Here is a 20,918-nt window from a genome sequence, read left to right on the forward strand (position 1 = left end):
GCTGAAGCCTGAAGCTGAGGAAGCAAGGAGGCAGGCAGGCAGGCAGGCAGAGGGTGTCAGGCACCAGAGCTCTCCGCAGACCCTCTGCCCAGCCCAGCCTTAGTAATGGAAGCATGATGTGATTTAGAGATGTGAGAACTGGTTCGGGGCTTTGATGCTTTGAGGTTGAACTGACCCGTCCCCCCAGTTCTGTCCAGAACGGGACCGAACCCCCCCGCCACTTTGTGATTTTTTTTAAAAAAATTCATTTACCTCTAGCCCCTTTGCAGGGCTTCCTTAAGGCCACGGGGTGTGTGTGTGCGTTCCACGAAGGTTCCCCCTCCCTCGCTGGTCTCGGTAATCACCGCCATGGCCCATTTTACAGTAGGCGCAACGGCCATCTTGCCTGCTGCCGCGCAGGCACAAATGGCTAGAGATAAACAAATATATTTGCAACCACCACCCCCAGACCAGACCGAACTGGGGGGGGGTGTTTCCGAAGCAGGGCCGGATCGAACCAGGCCAGCCGGTTCCGTGCACACCTCTAATGTGATTTCCTTATTGTGGTTATCACCCCTGCTTGAATATTTAGGGATTGGCTTGGTATTGAGCAGAGATGTATCTCAGGGTGGGAGGAATATGTATATTTAAATTGAATTGCCTTGGATTGCATTGTGGATAGAGTGTCGGACTAGGACCAGGAAGACCCGAGTTCAAATCCCCATTCAACCATGAAACTGACTGGGTGACTCTGGGCCAGTTGTGTATCTCTCAGCCTAACCTACCGCACAGGGTTGCTGCGAGGATAAAAAGTAACCAGGTACACCACTCTGAGCTCCTTGGAGGAAGAGCGGGATATAAATATTAAAATAATAATAAATAAATAAAATAGATAAACCATTTTGGGGACGTTGGTTGAAAAGCAGTATATATTCATCGTCGTGACGCATGGGTTGGGAACATCTCCCATGTCGCCATTCGAAGTGGATGTCTGCAAATCGACATCCGGCTTTCCCACCAAGGTTGCTATTTGCCTGAACAGAAACTCGCCCAGAACTGCTCTAATTAACCTATGACAAGAAGATTCAGCCAATTAAGAGGCAGGGTGACAGGCGATCTCATGTTCCTAAGCCATCATTTGCATGGTGCACACATCCAACCCCCACCCCCGCCCCCCGGAAGTCAAGCAAAATTATCCACTGACAGCTGCCGCCAGCCCAGGCTGATATTAACTGGATTCCTGCAATGTCAGACCTCATAATGTTATTTTAACACAGCTGGTGCGTAAATAATGGCCCTCCACGTTGGAGCTGACAGCGGCATTTCAGCTAATTAATGGGTCTCCATGCGACAGATGCATCATGTGGAAATACGCCCCCTGCTGGCGGATCTCGCAGCAGCTGTTGGTCCTGGCTTCCCCCTTGTTCTAACGACACATTGCATGGAGGGGGGGCGGGTTGCCGAGAGTTAAATCCATTTTACCTGGGTCAGTGAGCATTTACCCCTCTCAGGCCTTCAAAAGCCGAGGGTGGAGAGGAGAGAGGTTTATCCAATCATGCATGGAAAGAGGGTGATAATATTGTTCTTCCTCTTGGGTAACTCCAGAACTCAGGATCACCCGATGAAATGGGTGATCCTCAACTCGCGTTTTGGGCGGTATAAAAATGTGATAAATGAATGAATGAACGAACCAGCATTAGGTTCAGGACAGACAAAAGGAAGGACTTGTTCACACAAAGGGTGAACACAACACATGGTCATCATGGCCACTTGCTTACAGAGAAAGGAAGGAGACAAATTCATGAGGGTTTTAGCCATGATTGCTAAAATGGAACCTCCATGTTCAGAGGCAGTATAGCTCGGAATACCAGCTGCAGGGAACAAACAACCTGAGAGCAGCAAGGGGACTCACCAGAGGGGGGACGTGCTTGCTGGCCATGGTTGTCAATAAATAGCCAGAAAAATGATCATTTTATTGGTTAATATCCTCACAGCTGCCCTTTATGGGACAAACTGTCTTCTCCAGTTGGGGAGGAAGGGATTTGGGGGCCCCTTCCACCACCATCACCCCCGGGAAGTTCCAAATTGCTCTGGCAACTTTTGTTGAAAAGTGTTATATAAGTATTTGTCATATTTGTATCATAAGAGAGGATACACTCTCAGATAGACTGAAGGCACCTTGAGCTCACATCCACATCTGCTGGAGCCTTTTGTCCCCAGTCAGGGGTCACTAGCCACTTCTGGAATCTGCATCCCTGGTCCTCAAATATCACAGGGGTCACGAGGCAGATGTCACAACCTTGGAGAAGCTGCTGCCAGTCTGTGAAGACAATACTAAGCTTGATAGGCCAAGGGTCTGACTCAGTAGATGGCAGCTTCCTCTGTTCCTATGAGGCAGCCATCAACAAGCACGGGTAGCGTATTAACCCAGGTGCTGGCCTGAGGCTCTGATGCAAGAGGAGAGATCCAGAAGACTGCTGTGCTGTGGTGTCTCCCGGACACCCCAGCATAGATGCCCCTGTACAGTCCAGTAGCCTCGACAACAGGGTCATGGTGCTTTAGTGCTGGCAGCCGTAGAACTTCTTCTGTTACTTTAATTTATATACTCCAAAGGCTCTAGGCGATTCATCAAGACACACACAACAAAAACAAAATACGACAAACTGTTAAAACACTTTACCACACTCAACCGAGCGGAATTGTTGACTATTTGAAATTGTTTTGACAGTTTGTCTTATTCTAGCTGTTAAAATCCTGGCATTAAAAAATGTGTCTTAGGGGCTCTTTTCAAGGCCGATAAAGATGTTAGACCATGAACGTCTATCGGGAGTGCATGCCATAGAGAGCCCAGGAGTGACTACAGAGAAGGCCCGTTCCCAAGTGGGCGTAAGAGTCCCAGGACAGGCAGATGAGGCGGTCTGCAGAGGTGCTTTCTACCAGCCAGTATTGGTACTTTTTCATAGCTATTTACAAATACGACAAATATTTATATACTGCTTTTCAACAAAAGTCTCCAAAGTGGTTTACAAAGATATAAATAAATAAAGCAGCTCCCTGTCCGCAAAGGGCTCACAATCTAAAAAATAAATCTATTGCAGACACCAGCAACAGCCACTGGAGGGGTGCTGTGCTGGGGATGGAGAGGGCCAGTTGCTCTCCCCCTGCTAAATACGAGAGACTCACCGCTTTTAAAAGGTGCCACTTTGCTCAGTTAGTGGGGCCGGGGGACAATTTCATGTGTTGGGACATTTAGACGTCTCTCCTTCTCATTATGCTTAACATCAACTTAGGCAATTACTAATTTTAAGTGATTAAGTAATACTAATTTGCTTTAATGCACAAGCAAGCAGTGACCTATTTTTTAAAAACCCACACAATGATGTTCAATATGACTGGCCAGGAGGGTCCTTGAGAATTACCACCATGGGTAGTATCCAGACAAAAGACTGGACCTTTCCCTACCCAACAAGGCAAGTTAATCATTCATTTAACTGATGTCTCATTCGTTTCACATGGGAAACAGTTATGATTGGGTTAGTCTCGGTGCTGCCTTATTTGAGCCACATGAGAGAGGGAGGGAAGAATATATGTGCCAATTTCTGCCATCTGAAGTCCACCGCTTTCCAAAGCTCCGGGACAAATCCATTTCTACAGTCAGCAAACAGAGTGAATCTCTCTCTGCTTTTAACGATTCTGGACTCAATCCAAGGTAACCCTGGTCCTGTCTGTGTGCTTCTCAAATCCCTCCAATAGAACAGCCTCTGGAAACATGAAAGGATTGGATCTCAAGGTCAGGCTGCTTCTAAAAAGGACTCTTTGGGTTCCTGTTTGGATTCTGATCAAGGTCTGGCTTTATACAAAATTAAAATGGAAGATTCCTAATGTATTGGTTCTGGAAAGCAAAATTAGCTCACTCCGAATTTCTCCAAAATGGATGGAGAAATCTGGAGGCATCCCAACTGAGTGACAGTACAAGGAGAAGTTACATCGTCTCCAAATCCACATAGGCAAGTTAGTCATAGAGGATAATATAGAGGATAATATTTTGGAACCCATCGGCTGGGCATCCAAGTAAGCATACGCACACACATCTATATTTTAACAAGCTGGCTTTCAAAACCAAGTATCATTGTGGAATGGGAATATGCCCGAAGCCACATGAAAAGTGGAGGTAGGGGGTGTTACAGCCATGCTCTGTTCCCCATAGAGGCAGGTCAACAGGGCCCGAAACACAGGGGCAGCGCTTTATCCATCATCTATGCAGTCCCAAATCCCGGGATGTGCACAGCTGCCTTTGTCTCTCTCTGCATCATCATCATAAGCAGATAAATTGTCTCCGACTGCAGCGTGAAGTATTAATGATGCCATCAATCTTTCATGGTGAAGGCTGCAAAGGAGAGACTTATTCAGTAGGGATGTGCAAACTGATTCGGGTAAAAATTGAAATCTAGCTGATTCGGGTAATTTGGAGACAAAACAAATCACTCCTGTGGTCCACTGGCTAGATTCGGGTACAAATCGAATCGCACCTGATTCGATTCGAGATTTGGTTCCCTCCTATTAATTTCCCCAGTTTCCCAGGTATATGGCAGCTTTCTCTGTCCCTCTGTTCCTATTAACCGTCCGCACACAAGCATGCAGATGCTCTTCTGCCCAGAGCGGCTCCATCTCCTAAGGAACCTATCTTGCAGTGCCCACATGTCGTCTCCCATCCAAATGCAAACCAGGGCAGACCCTGCTTAGCAAAGGGGACACTTCCTGCTTGCTACCACAGGGCCAGCCCCATCCTTTCTCTTCTAGTACCACACAGCAGCTTTTGTTTATACAGTATAACGAAACCCTCCTCTGCACTAGGGAGCATCCAGCCAATAATGCATTCTCACTCTGCCTGTTATATTTTGCCAATTATTTTCTGGCATTGCTTATGCAACAAGACTTTTAGATTCTCTCAGGTATCTGCAGCCAGCCCTTGCTCCCAGGATCCTGAAGCATAACTGGAGGCTATCAGCAGGTTCAGAGATGCAACCTTTCTAAAGCTAAGGGCATAGAGAGCTAGCATAGCGTAGTGCTCGGCTTAGGACCGGGAAGAGAAGGGTTCGAATCCCCATTCAACCATGAAATCCAGTGGGTGACTCTGGGCCAATCATGTAGCTCTCAACCTAAACCAGGGATTCTCAACGTTGGGTCTCCAGATGTTATTGGACCAACTCCCATAATCCCCAGACTCAGTGACCTTTGGCTGGGCATTATGGGAGGTGAAATCCAATAACATCTGGGGACCCAAAGTTAAGAAACCTTGACCTAAACTACCTCACAGAGTTGTTGTGAGGATAAAAATAAGCATGTCCCCAGCTCTGAGCTCCTTGGAGGAAGAGCGGGATATAAATGTAAAAATAAATTTTGGAAAATATGTAATAAATAATAAATATAATTAATAAATAGGGAAATAGGAAGCTGCCATATACTGAGTCAGACCATTAGTCTGTCTAGTTCAGTATTGTCTACACAGATTGGCAGCGGCTTGTCCAAGGTTACAGACAGGAGTCTCTCTCTCAGCGCTATCTTGGAGATACTGCCAGGGAGAGAACATGGGACCTAGATGCTCTTCTCAGAGCGGCTCCATCCCCCTAAGGAGAGCTGGTCTTGTGCTAGCAAGCATGACTTGTCCCCTTTGCTAAGCAGGGTCCTCCCTGGTTTGCATTTGAATGGGAGCACTGTAAGATATTCCACTTAGGGGACGGGGCCACTCTGGGAAGCGCAGAAGGTTCCAAGTTCTCTCCGCGGGCTGAGAGAGATTCCTGCCTCCAACCTTGGAAATGCTGCTGCCAGTCTGTGCAGACAATCCTGAGCTAGTCTGACTCAGTATATGGCAGCTTCCTATGTTCCTGTGTCCCAGAGCTCACGTCATCTCCCATCCAAAGGCAAACCAGGGTGGGCCCTGCTTAGCAAAGGGGACATTTCATGCTCGCTGCCACAAGGCTAGTTTCTCTTCCTCTTGGGTCAGTCTCCACAGGCTAGGAGCTAGGCTAAAAGGAGCCAGTAGTACGACTAATTTTAAGCAGAAGCAATTCGGAGTTGGGTCCAGTAACTGAAGAGGGATGTTGCTCCAGTGAGTTCTGGGAGCTGCTGCACAGTGGAAGGGCATCTGTTTTGCCGGCGGGACGTCCCCGGTTCATTGACTGCAGCAATTCCAGGTACGGCCGAGAAACGGATGTCTGAATCCCCTAAGGCTGATAGGACCCACTGCCTACCATCCGCCGGCGTGTTATTTATTTTTTTACATTTTACATCCCGCTCTTCCTCCAAGGAGCCCAGAGCGGTGTACTACATACTTGAGTTTCTCTTTCACAACAACCCTGTGAGGTGGGTTAGGCTGAGAGAGAAGTGACTGGCCCAGAGTCACCCAGCAAGTCTCATGGCCGAGTGGGGATTTGAACTCGGGTATCCCCCGTCCTAGTCCAGCACTCTAACCACTACATCACACTGGCTAGACGCTGCCACACAGAACCTGGCAACACGATATGTGATGGCAAGGCTTAGAGTCAGAGAGCAGGAAAATTGACATGAAATGAGTATACCACGCTGGCATACTCATGAGAAATAGCCATGGGTAGACCTGTGCTCCATGGATATGTCTAACCCCCTTTTAAAGCCTTCTAAGCTAGGGACCACCACCTCATCCGGGGGCCACCAAATCCATGAAATCAATGTGGCGTTGTGTAAAGACATCCATTATTTTGTCTGCTCAGAATTGCCTGCTAGTCAGTTCCATTGGAAGGGGATGCCCACATCCCGAAGGAACCAGAAACGGACTCCTCAAGAAGAAGTTGTCGTCTTGTATCGGAGCACAGACAGACAGCAGGAAGCAAGTGAATTTGGCAGGGTGGGGAGCAAAACATATTACCCTCCCAAAGCCTTTCCTCTAGAGAACCCAGAATAGTTTGACACCTGCACAAAGAAACGAGACAGAGCATCACGCCTCCCGCAGACACCACTGTATGGACGTTCCAAGCCTGGCTCTCTCCAATTCGATCACCATGGCTACACAACTCGGAGCGTTTTCCTGCGGTCCCTCAACTCTTCCTGTAGCATTAAACTGGAACTGGGTTTCGTCTGAGTCATACAAGATGTAAAACTAGCAGGAGAGATCGTGCTGGATGCAAAAGGAGAGTGGGATCACATTCCTTGCAGCCTGCAAATGCAACTACGGATCTCACATTACTGTATATTCCTTGGGGCAGAGACCTGCCCCTTTACAGTTTTTCACTGCAGTGCAGAAGGCAGAAGAAGAGGAGGGCAGAAGAAGAGGAGGAGGAGAAAAGAAGAAGAGGAAGAGGAAGATTTATATTCCGCTCTTCAACCAATGTTCTCAAAGCGGTTTAAATAGAAAAATAAATAATACATAAATAAGATGCTCCCCTGTCCCCAAAGGGCTCACAATCTAAAAAGAAACATAAGGGTAGATACCAGCCACAACCACTGGAGGGATGCTGTGCTGGGGCTGGATAGGGCCAGTTGCTCTCCCCCTGCTAAATATAAGAGAATCACCACCTTTAAAAGTGCCTCTTTGCTTAGCAGGGCACACACCTTCTTGCCGATCTTCAGGCTTCTACATCTTGTGGCAGGTGCATAAAACATACGAAGTGACTGCAGTCTACTGCGTCACCCCAGGGGCATGCTTTGGCCAGCAACAATTCACTGGGTTCTCAGACCGAGGTCTGTCCCATCCCCTCCTAACCTGGTCCTTCTACTTGGAGATACTGTCAGGGATTGAACCTGGGGCTTCCCGTATGCAGAGCAGGTCTGGATACTCCTGACAAATCTCGAATACTGCCTTATGCTGAGCAGCATTAGAGACTGCTGCTCTAATACCCTGGGTCCATCTAGCTCAGTACTGCCTGCACGGACCGGTAGCGACTTCTCCAAGGTTGCAGGCAGGAGTCTTCCCCAACCCTAACCGGAGATGCTGCCAACCTGGGACCTTCTTCATGCCAAGCAGATGCTCTGCAATGGCACAGTTTGCAATACAGCCAGCATAGGGTAGTGGTTCGAGTGTTGGACTAGGACCGGGAAGACCCAACTTCGAATCCCCATTCAAGCACGAAGCTCACTGGGTGACTCTGGGCCAGTCATGGCTGTCTCAGCCTAACTTACCTGGCAGGGTTGTTGTGAGGATAAAAACAAACATGTACACTGCTCTGAGCTCCTTGGAGGAAGAGTGGGATATAAATGTTTTTAAAAAGAAAGGGGGGGAAAGGTTATTGTCAAGAAAAGGATCACCACCCAGAGCCTCTGGATGGATAGTGAGGGGCATTTAAGAGAAGAGGAGGACGACCAGCTGCAAGGTGGATGGACTCAATGACGACAGCAATGAAGGCACCACTGAGAGACCTTCAAGGCTAAGTGGAAGACAGATCCTCCTGGAGAGAATCTATCTATGGGGTCGCTAAGAGTCGGCACCGACTTGACAGCTCTTAATCAATCAATCAATCAATCAATCAATCAAATATTGCCACCTTAGCTCACTCTCTGTTCACATAGCAACACAAGAAGCGGCCTTCTACTGAGTCAGACCCTTGGTCGATCTAGCTCAGTATTGTCTACCCAGACTGGCAGCGGCTTCTCCAAGGGTGCAGGCAGGAGTCTCTCTCAGTCCTCTCTGGGAGATGCTGCCAGGGAGGGAACTTAGAACCTTCTGCTCTTCCCAGAGTGGCCCCATCCCCTAATATGTAAACCACCCTGAGCCTTTTTTTGGAAGGGCAGTATATAAGTCACATAAATAAATAAAAATAAACTAAATATCTTACAGTGCTCACATGTGGTCTCCCATCCAAATGCAAACCAGGGAGGACCCTGCTTAGCAAGGGCTGCTCACTACCTCAAGACCAGCTCCCCCCCTCACCTTCTTCCTCCACATGGGAATTAAAGCTCCCTTCCCCCGCAAAACCATCTCTTATTCCTGCTTCCCTCAAGTGTGCAAGCGGGACCCTTACAGACACAACTCTGCGGCATGCCGATTATTTCTCTGTTAAAGGAACAGATGTCCAGAATGAGAGGAGGTCTAACTTGCAGCTCTGCTTTCTTTCCCAGCTGCAAGGAAGCCGTTCTCTCTTTTCTTCAATATTTATCCTGCCTTTTCTTCTGCTGTCAAACAGGCGAGAATTCGGCTGACAAGTTAGCAATTAAGGCACGCTACACACACATACACACTCACACACCTATCGAATCGAGAGCATATCAAAAGACAAAACCTTTCCAAGCCCGTCCTCCCTCCCAGAACCCCATCCGACCTCTCCGAACGAACAATCATCCCTGTCGCATCTGCAGAAAGCACGGGCTCAGGCCAACAACCGCCTCCCACCAAGGATTCACATGCCTTTCCAATTCCACGGTCATAATCTTTGGAGAGCAACCACATTTTGGTAGGTACTGTTGGAAAAGCGTCACAGATGCTGCACAGTCCCCATTGTTATCCAACGTGTGTGCAAATATTCAGAGACAGGCACACTGTCGGCGCGCACACGGACCATCTACATTGGGACGCCTTGCCCATTCCAAATCCCCTCGCCCTTCTCAAAGCCCAGCCACACGTTCCCCCCCCCCCCGCCCACGGCTCGATATTCAGAGTATGGTCCAGATGGCCCCTTACCTTGCAAGCACCGGCGTCCTGATCCACTTTATGCAAGATTCACACACACACGGAACACATCAAGGCAAGGTTTGGTGGTGGGTTTTTAAGAGGAAAACGGAGCGGAGAAAACGTGGCCAGCCGCTGCGTATTCCTCGCAGGAGGAGAGGCAGACACAGTGCATTGTTGACTTGGAGTAGAGGCGGGCGAGACTGCTGTGCTCTAATTCTCCACAGTCGGTTGGCAAGAAACCAAGGATGCTGACAGCCACGAGAGGGCTTGATGTTTTCGTTCTCCGCTCTGCATCCCAGGAAAGCTCTTGCCCTCCTTGCAAGGAGCACAAAGGATGCTTTAGAGGGCAGAGAGGCCTCCTCACAGTGTGAGGAACAAAGAAAAGGGGGGCAGGGGGAGCTCCCTCGGGATTCGGCGGGAGCTCATCTGCAGTGCTGCGGTTTGGAGAGACGCAGGAGATGGGGAGCAGGTGTCAGTGTTCGGCCTGGACCAGAAAGAGCTGGGTTCAGCTCCCCATTCTGTCATGGAACAGACCTGGAACCATCCAGCACCAATGGGATGAAAAGCAGGGCACTCAAGCAGGGCGCTCTGCATTTGTAGAGCTCCATGGTAGAGCATCTGCTTTGCATGCAGGAGGACATTGGTCAATGAAAAGGGCCAGAAAACAGGTGTTAGGGAGTTCCTCTGCCCAGCCTTGGAAAGCCACTGGCAGTCCGAGTAGACGGCTAACACAGGAAGTTGCCTATGTCAGACCCTTGGTCTATCTAGCTCAGTATTGTCTACACAGACTGGCAGCAGATTCTCCAAGGTTGCAGGTGGGAGTCTCTGGGAGATGCTGCCAAGGAGGCTTGGAACCTCAATGCTCTTCCCAGAGCATCTCCATCCCCTAAGGGGAATATCTTGCCACATGAGGTCTCCCATTCAAATGCAAACCAAGGCAGGCCCTGCTTAGCAAAGGGGACAATTCATGCCTGCTACCACAAGGCCAGCTCTCTGGTCTTCTGGTAGCAAGTAAGGTCCACCACCTACTTACTGCTTACATTTCCTACTCAAAGGAAAGCAGGAAAAGAACCTCACAGACCAATTGACATTCACACCCCTGCACATCCCATCCGGCGACTTCAAACTGTCGTAGCACCCCCACCCGCCCCCATCAACAAAAGCATGCTTCTTGAAAACCATATGCATCAGTTATTTATTTATTTTTTGCTCTTTAATACCTAATATTCCCAGAATGCATGTATATTAAAGATTAGAGAATAAGATAACGTTCTCTACTATCCAACCTTTAATGCTAGGCAAGGTTACAAGAGTTCTATCTCTGCTTTTAGTATATATAGGAAAATGACCCCACAGCAGGGATTTATCACGCACACATATGCACACACCTCACCAGTTTTCTTAATTTAATTCTTACATGGTTCAAGCTAGGGAATCTGCCCCCTGCTTGCCAGCCAATTTTTCACATGTTAGCAGGTACGAATCTCCGGCAGAACAAATTCAGCCGGCCCAGGAAGATTCCAGTGCCGTACTTATCCTCCAACGAAGAACAAGCTGTCTTTCCACTGAGAAGGCCTATATTTACCCAGGGAATTCGGAAATGGAGCTCAAGGACTTAATTGCTCTTAAAAGCTTCAGAGGTTCACCAAAGCCGGAGAACGGTCTCCATTAGAGGGAGTATCCATTTTCTCGCCATTAGCTCCTTGGCCGAGAGAATGGTCAGGCGTGGCCCTCTGGCAGCAGGGAGCAGCGTCTGGCAGGCTCCGTTCAAAGAGGGTTACTGCTTGCCTTGCCCAGCTTCAGCATCAGGAGTCGCTGGGAAAGGCCCCGCTCCCGGAGGAGGCCACTATTGACACCAGCGCTGCTCCCCACCACCCTGAGGAGGATTGGGTCCAGCAACCACAACCAAGGGCCATGTAGCAACGCAGCCACTGCCACTGTCAAGGAAAAGGACCCACCACATCCTTTGGTCCATCTAGCTCCATATTGCCTAAACAGACTAAACAGCCCTGTCTTGGAGATGCTGCCAGGGAGGGAACTTGGCACCATCTCTATTCAAGCTTGCAGAAGCCCTTCCCAGAGCGGCCCATCCCCGAAGGGGAATATCGTCCAGTGCTCAAACATGTAGTCTCCCATTCAAATGCAAACCAGGGTGGAGCCTGCTTAGCAAAGGGGGCCATTCATGCTCGCTACCACAAGACCAGCCCTCCTCCCCATTCTCACTTCAGAATAATTAAAGGTAAAGTGTGCCATCGAGTTGGTGTCGACTCCTGGCGCCCAGAGAGCCCTGTGGTTGTCTTTGGTAGAATCCAGGAGGGGTTGACCATGGCCATCTCCCGTGCAGTGTGAGATGATGCCTTTCAGCATCTTCCCATATTGTTGCTGCCCGATATAGATGTTTCCTATAGTCTGGGGATTCGAACCGGCAACCTCTGACTTGCTAGTCAAGTCATTTCCCCACTGCACCTGTGCCATTAGGTGGCTTTTGCTTGGACACATATACAAAGTAGCCAGGATGATTGACCAGCGAGTAAATGGGGGTCTTAGGATCATAGGAAGCTGCATTCGACTGAGTCAGAGCCTTGGTCCATCTAGCTCAGCATTGTCTACACAGACTAGTAGCAGCTTCTCCAAGGTTACAGGCAGGAGTCTCTCCCAGCCCTATCTTGGAGATGCTGCCTGGGAGGGGAAATGGCACCATCTCTATTCAAGCTTGCAGATGCTCTTCCCAGAGCGGCCCCATTATCCCCTAAGGGGAATATCTTTCAGTGCTCACACATAAAGTCTCCCATTCAAATGCAAACCAGGGTGGACCCTTCTTAGCGAAGGGGACCATTCAAGCTTGCTACACAAGACCAGTCTCCTCCTCCTGCATCTTCTCCAGAAAGCTCTTTATTCCATTTGCAACCAGTGGTGATCCAAGACCCCAATCTGCCCGAAGCAGGGCGTGAAATGAAATGCATGCAGGCCCATTCATGCACCCTCCATATCCCACCTCTTCTCCTCTGCCTCCTTCTCCATTGTGCTGGTGATGGTCACCAGTGTGTGCACCCTTCTCCACCATCTCCCCCCTGACTATTGGGTGAGGAAGTGGCAGAGGAAGTTGGGGAAGGCAGTCGAGTCCCAAGGACACTGGATGGAGGTCATCTCACCAATAATCCCAGTCATTCCCCATTTGAGGCAACTGTCTCCCTTTGCCTCATGGAAGGATCGCCCTGGTCTGTCATTCATCCCTTGCTCCAAGGGGCTCAGGACAGCATAGGCGGCACAAGAGCAACCGACCTGAGCCATTTTGGAAGGGCGGTATACAAATCCAATCCAATCCAATCAATAAATAAATCCTATTTCATTCTCAGAGCTTCACTAATAAATGATCTGCAGCCATAGACTATCTCAAGGAGGACAGTTAGATAAGAAATTTACAACATTTCAGACAGCAAACCCACAGAATTTAAGGCAGGCGCCTTCATTTCAAACCTCAAAAAGGAATCCAAATACTATATACGGATACTCTAATATAATAGTAATGAAACTGGATGGTTTGAGAAACTGACCAACTAATCAAAATATAATACATCTAAATTAATAAAAAATATATCCATTGGTCCCAAATATAACAAATACAAAATGATCATTAAGATACTCTGTGTCCAACGGGAAAGTCCAATAGTTCATTTCAAAATTGCTGATGAAATGGGAGAAGTATGAATGCATGTTCCCAGTATCATGTTTTAATTAGAAGATGAAATATCATGTCATGATTTTGCCAGTATCGGATCCCTTTTGTGCTGTTGCCAGATGTGTTTCGAAAATATCAAGTCTCCTTCAGTGGCAATTGTCTACTATTTGTCTCCACCCAACATTACGTTTGCTCCTGTTGGCTTCTCCCTTTCAGAGAGTAAATCACCCGTATTGGTCACATTAGACAGAAGTTAAGGCAGGAGCCCTAACTTACAATTGCCACGATTCCTGGAGTGGGGAACGGATTTGTAAGAATCTAACCTCTTCTCTTAAAAACAACTTTAACATTATAGACAATTTAAAAATCTCAGAATGTTATTTATACATCAACCAACAGACCTGGACCCTCCAGGTTCTCCCATAGAGAATCCCTGCCCCACAATGATCCACAATCCAGAGCAAGTTTTTGGGCTCACCTGCTTGGGACTTCCAGATCCACTCTACTGACAATCCGATCCTGATGTGGGGAGTAGAGCCAGTGGAACGCCGTCAATGTCCTCTCCTCAATCCGAAAACGGCCTTCTCTCACATACCTGAAACCAGGGGAAACAATTTAGGACTTTTCAACATTTTTTAGGGCAAGGCTGTAAATTCTAGTAAGGAGCACCCAGACATCTCCTTCTGTGTCCTCTGAACATCACTTGAGCTTCCGCTCTGTGCTTACCCACCAACAATGAGCCCCTGGTGGTGCAGTGGTAAAACTGCCGCCCTGTAACCAGAAGGTTGCAAGTTCGATCCTGACCAGGGGCTCAAGGTTGACTCAGCCTTCCATCCTTCCGAGGTCGGTAAAATGAGTACCCAGAAAGTTGGGGGGCAATATGCTAAAATCATTGTAAACCGCTTAGAGAGCTCCGGCTATAGAGCAGTATATAAATGTAAGTGCTATTGCTATTGCTAACAGAGAAGCAGTGGATGGGACCAAAGAGCAGGGACTTCTCGCTTATGGCCCCTATGCCCTTCGAAAGCCCCCCCCGTTATCTGCTAAAGGCATACACATTTTAAGGAGATGGACAGACTCCGGCTGAGTTCGCTCATTTAGAAGTGTATTTCTCTTAGGAAAGAATAACTGTATTTATCTGAATCCAAGACTGTTATTTATTATGTATTTATTTAACATATATATTTAAAAAAAAAAAAAAAAAACCGCCCAAAACTTATGTCTGTGGGCAGTTTACAACAAAACAAAATTAAGGACAACAGAAAAAATTAAAACATTAGTTAAAATACATGACAGCAGAGAAAGATAAACATTACAACAATTTAAAATTTTAAAACAAGGTTTAAAGTGTTTAGTATTTAGTCTCCTCCCCCTCGCACAAGTTTTTCGATGTTAGAAATTGGCAGTGGTGGGGTGGGAGGTCTTCTTAAATCCAAAGTCCTCTTCCTTTTGGGTAAATATAGGCACAACCTGAAATTAACCTCTGTTTTCTAAGGGGCTCACCTTAAATTCAGAATCATCGCAGAGGGGAAGTAACTTGCCGAGGGAGCAAGAGGTTGCCGGATCGAGCCCCTGCTGGTATGTTTCCCAGACTATGGGAAACAAACCATGGGAAACACCTCTATCGGACAGCAGTGATATAGGAAGATGCTGAAAGGCATCATAATCTCTTACTGCACAGAAGATGGCCATGGTCAACCCCTCCTGTATTCTACCAAAGACAGCCACAGGGCTCGACGGCACAACTTTACTTCACTTTGAAATGCAGCAAGACTAAAGGATGTGGTTATCGAATGTCCATATGGCCTCAAAATTAGGGTTGTCACCCAATGAAAGAAATCTTTGTTGATTTATTGAATAAGGTTACGTGTCAGAAGTTGTGATCTCTCTCCCCCCGATATATTTTTCCCAAGTGTCATAGGAAGCTACTTTCTACCAAGTCAGACCATCGGTCCATCTAGCTTGGTATTGTCTACACAGACTGGCAGCGGCTTCTCCAAGGTTACAAGCAGGAAGCCTCAGCTTGGAGATGCTGCCAGGGAGGGAACTTGGAACCTTCTGCTCTCCCCAGAGCGGCTCCATCCCCTAAAGGGAATAACTTACAGTGCTCACACGTAATCTCCCATTCAAATGCAAACCAGGGCAGACCTTGCTTAGCAAAGGGGGCAATTTATGCTTGCTACCATCCACCTAATGGCTCAGCAGGGAAATGACTTGATTATCAAGCCAGAGGTTGCCGGAGGGGTCTCTGATGTCTTCCCATTGCCCTGCTGGCTTCCCCCTATGAGTCTCCCTGGGCTGTTTTGGGGCCATTTGCGTGGCCATTTTTTGGGCTGCTGCGCATGCGCATTGGTCAAAAGTAATGACTTACAGCCCTCGGCAGCAGCAAGTCATTACTTTTTAAACTCTGTTTTAACACCCCACTTTCAACCTCAAACAGGGCCCAAACCAAACTCGAACTGAATTGGGCAAAGCGCTTCTGTGCATATCCCCACACCAAAGCCATTTGGGTTCTCAGGAAATGCTTTAATATTCCCCCATACTGTTTGCTGAGACAGCCCCCGGTTAACAAAAGATTACAACTTCCCAGAACAAGTCGCATCTTAAGAGATAAAACCTCCTTTGAAAGCCTTGGGGCAGATGCATCCTGCTCTCACAGCTTGATGGACTTCTCTTTCCATGGCCTGCCTTCTGACTTGCTTAATTTTGAGAAATGTACATTTGTCACGCTCAGGCAGGGAAGAACGAGGCATGTTTCCCTTGGGTTCCTCTGACAGGAGCAGCAGAGGGTCAGATCCGGCACTTAACTCCTGCGGTGCCAACATCTACAGCCTCCTCTGCCATCTCCTCTGAAAGAGATGGTCATTAGACCTTTGTTGGAAAAGGGGGTCTCTCTTGAGACCCCTGGTTTTAATAACTACTGGCTGGCTTCTAATCTCCCCTTTCTGAGCAAGCTGGCGGAGCGTGTGCTCGCAGGCCTGGTAGCTGCAGAAGGTCTTGGATAGATTTGAAAAAGACGATTCCCCAATTCTTTCCCAGAATGGGCGAGAATCATTTGGATGCCATGTGCGTGTTGATGGTAAGTACCCGCTCTCCGTTTTCTTAAAGTTCCCTTTTTAATTGCCCCCAAAGTGCTCAGACAGCCCTTTGAACAGCAGTTTGGACACACATGCCTATAATAAACCCTTGCTAAGCTGGTTTCCCCCTGGTTTGCATTCAAATGGGATACTATGAGGTCATTCACACAAAGCAAGAACTGTTCTTGCCAGGTTTGGGAGCTGTGTGTACTCCCAAATTTCAGTGGTGTGGAAGCCAGGTAGGAGGAAAACCAGTGGGGGGGGGGCTCCAAAGGTCTCTAGATCTAGGCTCCAAAATTACCTAGCTGCACCTCTGTGGCTTATGCTACTGTGTTACAGAGAATAGCAGTATCCTGTAACTGTGGAGATGCCTTGCCAATGACTCTGTAAGACCAGCGGGTTTGTAGTCCTGGGGATGGAAGCATTCAGGAACGCCTCCCGCCATCCGCTGGTCTAACTTCTTAAAAAGCTTTCCAAACAGCCTCATCCCTGGAAGCGGGCAACCTGTGAGTCACAGGCGTTGCAAGCTGCTAGTGGGAGTGAGCCCCGCCCTAGTCCCCTATAAGCCTGTTAACTGCTGCCTCCAAAATGTGACACGCGGGGAGGGGGGAGGGGCCTGTACAATCCATGTGTCAGTCTGCAACGCAACATCACGTAGGAGCAGTGATACGGCCGCATAGTCAGCAGTGTAGGCACGCTCAGTGACAGCCCCAATAGCCACACCCACCCTGACAGCTGCACCCCTTGGCCACGCCCATCCCTTGGATAGATTCAATAATTTGGGGGGCTCTGTTACAAGAAGTCAAGGACCATCAAGAAGTGGCCCATGTTGTTTAACGTCTACACAAAACAACTGGGGGGATTCAGTGGAGAACTGGGCGACGATGTCAACAATATGTCGATAATACTCCGCGCCGTCTCACTATGTCGTCTGATCCCAAGGAGTGGGAGGAGGTTCTGAGCTGCGGTTTGTGATGGACTGGAAATCCAGGAGCTTCAGTGCCTTACAATTCCCCTCCCCGTAGAAAAGCAGGCCACAGCTGCTAGTATAAGCACTGACCTTTATTCATGAAGCATCCTCACTTCACATTTGCCCTGACAAAACACACTCCGACTTCCCTTCAACTGCACTCCCGTTTCAGAAGCTAACGCCCGCCTAACGTCACTCCAAATATCACGGCAGATGCTGACACTTATTAAATAACGTTGAAGTAATGAATCAAGCCTTCTTTCTCCAGTTACAGAGTGCTTCTTCGCCTCTGTGTCAGCAAAAATATTGGTAATTACAATTGTTCCTTGGCTTTAAGACGGGACAAAACCGTCTTCCAAGATTCCCTTTCAGCAATCAGGAACACTAGTTAATATGGCTTCATTTGCATATGAAATGTTTACCATTAAGTGATTCCTTGTTAAAGACTAATTACGGTTATTTTCTCTCTCTCTCTTTTCATATTCCTTTGGGGGAGGCAGGGGGGGTGGACCAGACATCAAAAGTAGATCTAATTGGATGCATGGCATATGTTCTAGGAGGAAAAAATAAGGCAGGGGAAATGAAGTCTGCAGCTGCTATGGTGGTGATGGGGGGGTCAAAGGTCAGGAGTGGAGGGTCAATGGAGATGCTTTCATGTTTTTGTTTTTAATTATCAGCTCAGAGGCGAGACCAAACACTTTCCCTCTCATCAATTTAGCAGAAGCCGCTAAATTGGGCAACTCAAGGGAGGACTGCCTTATTCCGGGCGATTATGATGTATGGCCCTTTTATAGGTAGGTAGGTGTACGAGTATGATCGTTGGTGAGTGTGACAGCTGGAACAATCGGTCACCAGCGATGAAAGGAGGAACTCCTTTTTGTATTCACCAGGAGCATTTTCAGACAGCAGGATTTACTGCGGGTTTACTGCGAGGCTTTACTGAGAGTTCGAATTTGCCCCACAAAACTGACGCAACGAGTGGATTTCCCCCCCCACCCCAGATAGAAATCGGGCTACACTCATACCGTGTGTGAAGTGCTCCCCAATAGCCTGCAGGGACTTCGGGGGAAACCTGGCCGATACGCACATCCTCCATTCTGGAGGAGAAGCGAGCTAAAACCCCCGTCTGGAAATGCTCCTGGAGGTGGCAGCCGAGGTAAGGGGTAGTTCTGTCCCTGCGCATTTTGCTGAGTGTATAGCCCCAAACCAACGGTGTGGCCAGCGTCTTTCCCTTGGGGCTGGCTGGGGTAAATGCAGCAGAGGTGAACCCGGCCGCTGCGCAAGGTTTGCAGTACAGATCATGGGTACCTCTGTCCTGTGTTTGCTGATTGTATAGCCCCAAACCTGACACGGGCAGCAGACGTCAGCAAAGGCCTGGTGCCCACGTCAGGTTAGGAGCTATACAATCAGCAAACACGCACGGACATGAGCCTGCCGCTGCCCGTGCTGATGTCAGCCACCCATGCCAGGCTGGGGGCGACACAATCAGCAAACCCACGGCAGAGGTAACCCTTACCTCGATCGCAAACCTTGTACAGAGACCTCTGGCTCGGCTGCGGCACATGCACCGGTGACGGCTGAGGGGAAGATAGCACTTGCAAGGGGGCGTGGCCTGATCACCAGAGGGCCCGCCCCAGCCCTTCGGATCACGTTCCCAGCCAGCGTTTGCTGGCTGGGTGCATATATATTTCCCGTTCTCTCCCTCGCTGGAGGGCAAGGAAGGGAAATTAATGCAGCCAGCCAGCCAATGCTGGCTGGAACTGAGCTCTGGAGAGCGTGCAAAGGCTCTCTGGAGCCCAAGCCACACCCCTTTGCAAGCCCAAGCCACGCCCCCTTTGCACATGGCGTCGTGTGCGAGGAGTGCTCCGGCAACCTTTTTGATTGGCAGCCAGGGTTCTTGAACCCTGCCACTCAATGATGGCTCCACCCCCGACAGAGACAGGGGTCACCCCTGGTGCACTGAGCCCAGCTGGCACCAAGGGAAGGTTGCTGGCCATGCCATCGGTGAGGGCCCAGCCCTGACTGGCAGCCCAGCTGAGGTGGGATCAGTCTTGACTGGTGAGAGCTCCTTGCAGCTGCTCCCTCCTCCTTAACCCGCACACACCCTTTGGCTGGCAGCGTGAGTTATACTGCCCTTGGGCTCTCTCCCGCTCGGCTTTCGCCCAGCCCTTTCCGAGTCCCAATGCAGCCCGGGGCTTCTTAAAGGCAGGGCCGTCCTGGTGCCTTGCATCCTCAGAGGATGCATCCTGAACAAGCCCGCCAGGACGTGACAGGTGGCGTGAATGGGCCGACTGAGACCGCTGGCGTCAGAATGACGTCCGCTCGGCTGCAGCCAGTCTGAACGGAGAGAGCTTCGCCGGTGATACAAAGAGCAGCCTGCGGCCTAAACAGGCAGGTGGAATGAATGAGAGGGGCCTCAAATGACTTGGGATTTGCTAAGCAGGGGCTGTCCTGGTTTGCATTCGAATGAGTGTGAGCTCAGTAGGGGATGGGGCCATAGATCAGTGGAAGAGCATTTGCCTGCTTGCATGCAGACGCTCCCAAGTTCCCTCCCTAGCATTTTCAGGTGGGGCTGGGGGAGACTCCTGACCTTGGAGAAGCTGCTGCCAGTCCGTGCAGACAGTGCTGAGCTAGATAGACCAAGGGTCTGACTCAGTAATTGGCAGGAAATAAGTGTGAGTAGTAACAGAGAGAAAGAGGTCCTCTGCTGACCATGCAGCAACGTCTCTGGCCAGCGCAGTGAGTGGGGAGGAGCCGAGAAGTTGGCTGCTTCAGTGCGCAGTGGGGCTAGGGGGAAACAGGGAGATGTGGCAGCAGACAATGGCAATAGACAGGGCCTCGTCAGCCACGGCTTGTCCACGGTGGTGAGAGTTTCCCCCTGCTTGGGACTTTCCCAGTCTGCTACAGGCTGGTTCAGCCCACTATGGTCCTCTGTAAGTGCACAGCGGTGATTTTTGACCCTGCCACACATGCACACAGGCCATTTGCATGGGCAGGTCATGACCCGGGTTGTGATCTGGCCACCCAAATGGCCCATGTACAGTGGTCTCAAAAATGGTCACTGCATGCTCTCAGAGGGCCAAAATAGCCCCCAAATGGGCCAATCCGGCTGGGTGGGAGGGGGGGTCGCCGGACCCCTGCAGCAGCAACAGCACCACCCAAAGCCATCGAAGCCCTCGGCCATGGTAAGTCTGCTTTGAAGGGGAACAAATTAACGTCCATGGCACCCTCCGAAGCAGGGCCGGACGGGGCCAGTTGGTTTGCCTCAACCTCGAGCCAAACTAGGCCCCATCTGGCTTGCGGTTGTGCCCTCGAAACGAGCCCATTTGGGGTCGAGCCGGCCTGATGTCGAGCCATGTGGCACATTTCTAACCCAGCCTCTGTCCCTCCCTCTCTCCCTGCTAAGATGAGCAAAGGTGGCTCTCGTGAGAGCTGCCACACACGGGATTAGCCACGGGTACGTCTTGGAGAATTAAATATCAAGAATATAAGAGGATAGTGGGGAGGGGTCTGCAAAGAGAGGGGTGGCGAGGGAGGAAAGAGCCCCTTCAGGAGAAGGAGGCTGCCGTTGGG

At 49.4% G+C, this 20,918-nt stretch overlaps 1 protein-coding gene across 3 annotated transcripts in view; it reads right to left on the bottom strand.

Moving 5' to 3' along the window:
* The window catches only part of LOC128335960 (rap1 GTPase-activating protein 2-like), a 130,944-nt gene that overhangs the window by 107,336 nt on the left and 2,690 nt on the right, over positions 1-20,918 (bottom strand). For 2 of the 3 annotated variants that reach the window (XM_053274938.1, XM_053274939.1), the window contains exon 2: positions 13,777-13,893. In XM_053274938.1, the coding sequence (XP_053130913.1) occupies positions 13,777-13,893 (117 nt within the window). Of the gene's footprint in view, positions 1-9,628; positions 9,895-13,776; positions 13,894-20,918 lie in introns of those variants that run through there. The other variant, XM_053274941.1, reaches the window with a different exon arrangement.

The sequence above is a fragment of the Hemicordylus capensis genome, chromosome 12, assembly GCF_027244095.1.
Source record: "Hemicordylus capensis ecotype Gifberg chromosome 12, rHemCap1.1.pri, whole genome shotgun sequence".
NCBI lineage: Eukaryota > Metazoa > Chordata > Lepidosauria > Squamata > Cordylidae > Hemicordylus > Hemicordylus capensis.